General features: G+C 39.9%; 1 protein-coding gene across 4 annotated transcripts in view; it reads left to right on the forward strand.

Annotated features, from left to right (window-relative positions):
* VCAN (versican) overlaps nt 1–7,562 on the forward strand; it is a 117,337-nt gene that overhangs the window by 25,511 nt on the left and 84,264 nt on the right. For all 4 annotated transcript variants that reach the window (XM_080573581.1, XM_080573584.1, XM_080573582.1 and 1 more), the window contains exons 5-6: nt 1,967–2,141; nt 2,256–2,383. In XM_080573581.1, the coding sequence (XP_080429707.1) occupies nt 1,967–2,141; nt 2,256–2,383 (303 nt within the window). The remainder of the gene's footprint in view (nt 1–1,966; nt 2,142–2,255; nt 2,384–7,562) is intronic.

The following is a 7,562-nucleotide window of genomic DNA, read 5'->3' on the forward strand; positions in this document are numbered from 1 at the left end:
GAATAGTGGGCACCTGGAATATTTAATTTATGAATATAAACATAGCCCTAATTTTTCAAGATGTGTTCTTCACTTGCTGCCTTTGCCAGTTCGACACTTGTGTTCATTTGAAGCTGAAATTACATCATCGCTTGGAAGAAACACTGTGCATTATGGATTCTGTCAGCAGATCTGAAAAGACATTTTATAGGGACTGTAGTGGTCTGTGAAGTTCCAGCTAGTGGCTGCAGCTGGTGTGTGGGTCCATACTGAATAATGAAATCGGGGGGGTTCACAATGTTTCCTCTTCCGTTTCCTGTTTCTCTGCTAGTAGCTTTGATGAAAATTGGTGTCTGATGATTGAGGTTTGCCTTCCCTGTCTGTGAAATGTGTTCTATTTTCATTTGAGAAACTTTCTAAGCAAAACATGATATGAAGAAAAATGTGTATTTTCTACATATTGGCCATATTCAGACCTCTGATAATGGCACAATTTTACTGACTTGGTCCGTAAGAGAAAAAATAAAAAATAAAAATAAAAAAAATCTAAATACACTGGAACCTCTTGAATTACCGCTTTACTAAGTTACCCATATTACTACTAAGTAGTAAATTAACAGACTTCTTCCATCCTTCAACAATGCTCTAATAACAAAAACTTGTCATTAAATTCATTATTGCCACAATGCCTCCATTTTTCTGGACCATATTACAGTATGTTATTTCCTCATCATGAAATACTTAAATAAAATGATTGGAAAAATGAAATAAAGATTTATTTTCCTGTTTTGTAGACATTCTGTGTAGTGGTTTATGATGTTATAATGCTTCTGAATATTTTAAGAGTGAAATAAATGAGGTTAAAAGTTATTTTTCAGCCATCATCAGGAGGCATCCTTTTGATGCTAAACTGTAAGAGATACTAGCGATAAAGAGGAAAGTGATTTTGCCAGATGGACGATGTGTTTTCTGCCACCTCACAGTTGGCACCCTTTATGGGTTGTTTTAGGTGTGCATGCACAGCTGTTACCAAATTCAGTGGGAATTATATGTATATAGAAAACAGAATGTGTCTCCTCAACAGAACCCATCTTAACCAAAACCATCTTAACTCTACCTCCGCCTCTCCAAACATCTGACATGTTCAAGCAACTTTGGAAATTGTCTAGATTCTTTCCAGAACCAGAAAGGCCCCAAACAAAAGCAAGCTTTGTTTTGTCTGTTTCACTTGCACTGTGTGCAGGAAAACCTAGTTATGAAGAATTGACTAACAGACTTATGTTTATAAATGTCACATTTGTAGTAAGCTTTGAAAGCACAGGAACAGACATCGGGGCCATAACCAATGATCAAAACAGTATCAGAAGCACAAATTTTTTGGTGTCACTGTTGGCCATGTGCCTCACTGCAGCTATCAGACCTCAAGGGATGCACTGTTCCTTCTTGGCATTTCTGCATGCAGCTACTGCAGCTGGCTGCTTAGGAAAGTCTGGTTTTAATCCTGCTTTTTCTGATGACTAGATGTGCTTAGTCTTGCCTAGTAACACAGTTTGACTCGCAAGTGGATGGGCCAATAAGCCAACGCATCAGGTAGCACCCATAGCATACGTGTCATGCCTACAGTGCAGTTGGCTGACCAGTCACGGTGACTGTGTGGTGCCATGGATGTACTTAGTGTATGGTCTTCCTTTTGATCATCATTTTCTGTAACACACCAGTGAAAATACTTACATGGTTTCGTTACTTCTTCTGCGTACTCTGAGTATAGTTCCAACTGTTTTAACATAGGGTGTCATATAATTACTGGTAGCAGCCACTAGAGGGGGAGACATCATTTATATGACGGAATATCTCGTAGCCTTCTGGTGTTTTAATTGTACCCATCTGTTTTCAGCATTGTAACAATATACAGGTAAAGTTAGAATATAATGATGATTGCAGAAGTGATGTAAGATGTGTCACTAATCTGAGCTTGTTATCTTTTCAGGTGTTGTATTTCACTATCGTGCAGCAACCAGCAGGTACACTCTGAATTTTACACAAGCTCAGCAGACTTGTCTGGACAATGGTGCTGTCATAGCAAGCCCAGAGCAACTGAAAGCAGCCTACGAAGATGGATTTGAACAATGTGATGCTGGCTGGTTGTCTGACCAGACTGTTAGGTGAGATATTTAAAAGGCCCCTTGAGAGTGCTTCTCCAAATTAATATGCTTAGCCTGTACAGACTTAATGTGCTGACTTGCCATAATAATAAATATGAACATGCTGCATTTCAGGTATCCAATTAGACATCCAAGAATTGGCTGTTTTGGAGACAAAATGGGAAAAAAAGGAGTCAGAACATATGGGCGTCGTTTTCCTAATGAAACTTATGATGTGTATTGCTATGTGGAACACATGAAAGGTAAGATAGGTCCATATTAATTCTACATGACAAAATTCAAAGTGACTTGGGATTCTAATGTGGAAGGGCAAATAAATAAGAAATTCTGTGTACAATGCAGTTTGACAGTTTTGAATCTGAAGAGAATTGCTGAATGAAGTGAACCTATATTTTGTGGTATAGCAGGCCTTAATTAAAAGCGAATGTGGAGTATACAAAGTGAAAGTCAAGTTTAAAGCTGCTATAGTTAGTGACAGTAGATCTCACAAAAGTTGCTGTTGAAACATCTTTTTTTTTTCAATGTTATAAAAGGATTTTCTAAGAAATGCATTAAATGTTTGAGAAGCTATATATGTCTTATATATATATAAAGATGGATAAAATACATGTGCCAGTAACTGTATTATAGTACATAAGGTATGTAATTAAGGTTTTTAGATGTCCAGAACATAAAATTAGAAATATATTTAATTGCAATCCAAGTTTAATAACATCTCTTTGGAAAAGGGGCATCTCAGCATCAAAAAGAAACAATCAAGAACTTTTCATTGAGGAATAGGCATCTTTAGTGAAATTATTTGCAATTCAATAGTATGATCGTAGACTTTGCCAAAGCTGCACATTAAACGGCTCTAATGCAGCAGAGGGATTACGATCCTGCCACATGGTAACTACAAACCATGGATCATGGTGTGAACCCTACAGTAACTCATGGTCCATGGTTAGATTCTATGATCCATATTAATTCTGCAAAGAGTTGGATGGCAAAAAGAAAAGTATGATAAATTTCTCTGTGATTTGGCTGTTCTAGCATGCTCAAATCTTCATATTACAGTTCTGATATTATACTTATTTCTTATAGTCTCCCTTCTGAAGTGAAATTAACCATATCCTTTCAGTGGGCCTATAGATATATTCCAAATACCAGATATCCTTATGCTTAGACATTACTGTGACAAGTTAAATATGTATACTTAAAATATAAGCGTAGCAATATCCTTTCCTGTTCTGTAGCCTATTTTTTTTGGCTTTGTGCTGGTTATGTGCATGGGAACTTCACTCTGGTACAAAAATACATTGCAACCAGGACCAAAGTATATTTTCCATTCACTGCAACAGACTGAATATGTCATACTGCTACTGTCTTGAGAGATTTTTATTCCATACTAGTTTCACTGTTCCTTTCTAAAAAATACTTGCAGTTACTAATTATAGGCTTTTTGAGCTGCTGCTTGACTGATATACATTTGGTTTAGTGTTCTTGAAGTCATTGGAACAATACAGTCAACTATGGTTCTGAACAAGCCTGCCTTTGTATATGTACAAATGCAAAATTAAGGTGCTCAGTGTTCATTTGTATTCTGTATTAGAGTAGAAATAAATTAGATCATGCAAAGTTTTCTGATGATGATGTCTTTTAGAGACTTTAGTCACTAATATCAGTAAGCATTTTTCTCGTATATTTAGTAGCTGAGGATCTGCCCAAACTGTGTTTACTTTAAAGATTTCCCAAAAAAATAAAAAATAAAAACGCAATACAAGTCTTGCAAAGACTATAAAAACATACAAGCTTAGAAACTGAAAATTAACCAAAGGAATTTTGTTAGTGCTTAGTATTGTCTTAATTTTACTTATGCTCCATCTGTATCTGTCAGTGAACAGCATACATGAACACATACAATTCATAACATTCATTCCCTGTAAAACCTTGATGGAGGTGAATTCTGAATCAACTCTTGAATCAAGGCTTATAAATTCAATTTATGTGTTTCCTATATTACAAAATCCAATTTTGACCTGGGATGAAGAAACAATATGTTTTTCAAAAAACAATCTTCCTTTCCCTCTTAAGTACAAAGAAGTATGATAATATGGAGAAGCTCATCCTGGATGCATTTGAGCCAGCAGTTTCTCAAAGTCAAATGTTCTCACCGAGATTTAAAGAAAAAAAAATTAAAAAAAAAATGTCTTGGATGTGAATCTCTTAGCATGTATGAAAAGGCTGAAATTTAAGAATACCAGGGGGTTTGATCTATCAAACCAAGTAACAATAAGTATGGTCATTTTACCTTCTTCCTTGCGCTGTAGCTTCCTGTGGAAAACTGTTTAAAGCAAATGCAGTTTTAGCCTTTGTCTTAAAGGTGCTTCAGAGCCTGGGACAAGATTTTTAAAAACTGCTCTGACTTGAAGACTGCAGTTGAACACTTGATCCAACAAAGTTCTCCAACACAATTGCAAAGCACATTGGAGGGTAACAACCTGTTCACAGAGATGGATACAGGCTCAGAATGAAATTCTGCAAGAGGCAAAGATGCCAGCGAGTTTAACTATGGTCCTAACGAAACGCAAAGTTTGTTTGACCTAGCTTTTATCTAAATATTCTCAGAGTACATATTTATAAAAATATTCCAGAATCTTTTCTGCCAAACTAAGAAAAGAACACTCCATCTTACACTGGTACATATTGTACACCTCTTTTTACTCTGAAGAGGGTGTGAGATAGAAGTGTGATAAATGATGGCTGCATGTGTAGTTCATAGAATCACAGAATGGTTTGGGTTGGAAGGGACCTTAAAGATCGCTTAGTTCCAACCCTCCTGCCATGGGCAGGGACACTAGACCAGGTTGCCCAAAGCCCCATCCAGCCTGGCCTTGGGCACTTCCAGGGATGGGGCTCCTCTTCAGCTCCCTCTTCAGCATTCTGGTAGGTCCCCTTTAGGTACTGGTAGACTCCTATAAGGTCCTTCTGGAGCCTTCTCTTCTTTGAACTGGACAACCCTAACTCCCTCAGCATAGGAGAGGTGCTCCAGTCCTCTAATCATCCTCGTGTCCCTCATCTGGACCCCCTCTAACAGGTCCATGTCTTTCTTGTGCTGGGGGCCCCAGAGTTTAACACAGCACTCCAGGTGAGGTCTCACAAGAGCAGAGTAAAGGGTGCAGCCCAGGGTACAGTTGGCTTTCTGAGCTGCAAACGCACACTTCTGGCTCATATTGAGCTTCTTGTCACCCAATACCCCCAGATCCTGCTCTTCAGAACTGCTCTCAATCCATTTTCAGCCCAGCCTGTGTTTGTGTTTGGGATTGCCCCGGCCCAGGTGCAGGACCTTTCTTGTGGCCTTGTTGAACTCCATGAGGTTCGCACAGGCCCATCTCTCAGGTCTGCCCAGGTCCCTCTGGATGGCATCCCTTCCCTCCAGCATGTCGACCACACCACACAGCTTGGTGTCATCGGCAAACCTGCTGTGGGTGCATTCAAGCCCACTGTCCATGTCACTGATAAATGTGTTAATTAATACCAGTCCCAATACCAGCACTTGAGGAACACCACTCATCTCTGGTCTCCACGTGGACATCAATTGCAGTTCTTTGAGTGCAACCATCCAGCCAATTCCTTATCCACTGAGTGGTCCATCTGTCATATCCATGTCTCTAATTTAGAGACAAGGATGTTGTGTGGGACAGTGTCAAATGCTTTGCACAAGTCCAGGTAGATGACATCAGTTGCTCTGCTCATATCAATCAACACTATAACCCTGTGGTAGAAGGCCACCAGATTTGTCAGGCACGATCTGCCCTTAGTGAAGTCATGTTGGCTGTCACCAATCACCTCCTTATTTTCCATGTGCCTTTGCATAGTTTCCAGGAGGATCTACTCCATGATCTCTATAGGGACAGAGGAGATAATGACCAGCCTTTACTTCCCCAGGGTTTCCTTTTTTAAATATGGGGGTAATGTCCCCCTTTTCCAGTCAGTGGGAATGTCACCGTCCTGCCACAACTTCTTAAATATGATGGATAATGTGTTAGCAACTTCATCCACTTGTTCCTTCAGGACCCTTGGATGCATGTCCTGAGGACTTGTGCACATTCAGTTTTCTTAGACGGTCTTGAACCTGATCTTCTCCAGCCTTGGGAGGTTCTTCATTCTCCCAGTCCCTGCGTTTGCCTTCTGTGACTTGGGAACTACGGCTAGAGCACTTGCTGGTGAAGACTGAAGCAAAAGTATCGTTGAGTATGTCATCTTTTTTAATATTGCAGATAACCAGTTTTCCTGTTCCTGTCTGTACAGGGCCCACATTTTCCTTGGTCTTCCTTTTATCACTGATGTACTTATAGAAGCCTTTCTTATTGCTCTTGATGTCCCTGGCCAGACTTAGTTCTAAATGGGCTTTAGCTTTCCTAACCTGATCCCTGGCTGCTCAGACGATTTCTTTGTATCCTCCTAGGATATCTTCATTTGCTTCCATAGTCTGTAGGCTTCATTTTTTGTGTTTGAGTTTGGCCAGGAGCTCTTTCTTCATCCATTGTGGGCCTCCTCCATTTTTTCCTGACTTCCTCTTTGTTGGGATGCATTACTCCTGAGTTTGTAGAAGGTGATCCTTGAATATTATCCAGCTTTATTGGACATCTGTTCCCTCTAGGGCTTTACCCCATGACACTCTATCAAGCAGATTGCTGAAGAGACCAAAGTCTGCTCTCACAAAGTCCAGGGTAGTGAGCTTACTGTGTGCCCTCCTTGCTACCCTAAGAGTCTTGAATTCCACCATTTCATAGTCCCTGTAACCAAATATGCCCTTGAGATTCACATTCCACACCAGCCCTTGCTTGTTGGTGAGAATGAGGTCCAGCATAGCACCTCTCCTCGTTTACTCCTCTACCACTTGGAGAAGGAATTTGTCATCAGCATACTCCAGGAACCTCCTGGATTGCTTCTGCCCTGCTGTGTTGTCCCTCCAACAGGTATCAGGGAAGTTGAAGTCTCCCATGAGGACCAAATGGTCATGGAACTGTCTCACTTGCTGGGTTATGTTGGTTATGTCCATGGATAATGGTATTGCTACTAGAAGCACTTTACTGTGGTAATAAGGTGAATCTGAGTAGAGGGGAGAATTTCTTCTAAATCAATTACAGTTTTACCAATGACTTCAAGAAAGTAGAGTCAGGCCAACACCGAGCACATAATTTCTTATGTGCTCATCCTTAAGCTTATCCTTAAGCTCTCTGTGTAACAGTAAAGCCCTTTATGTGGAGAGGTGACTGGTGGAAGAGATAGTTGCCACTTAGCTGTACAACCTCAGCCCACTGCAAAGGGATTTTGTTGCTTCTGTCGGTCAGTTTTAATGTTGGATTATTGCAAGAGCTAACCAAATATATCTTTCCTTTTTCTTTCTTTTCCTTCCTTCCTTCCTTCCTTCCTTCC

This window comes from Anser brachyrhynchus, assembly GCF_964034855.1.
Source record: "Anser brachyrhynchus genome assembly, chromosome: Z".
NCBI lineage: Eukaryota > Metazoa > Chordata > Aves > Anseriformes > Anatidae > Anser > Anser brachyrhynchus.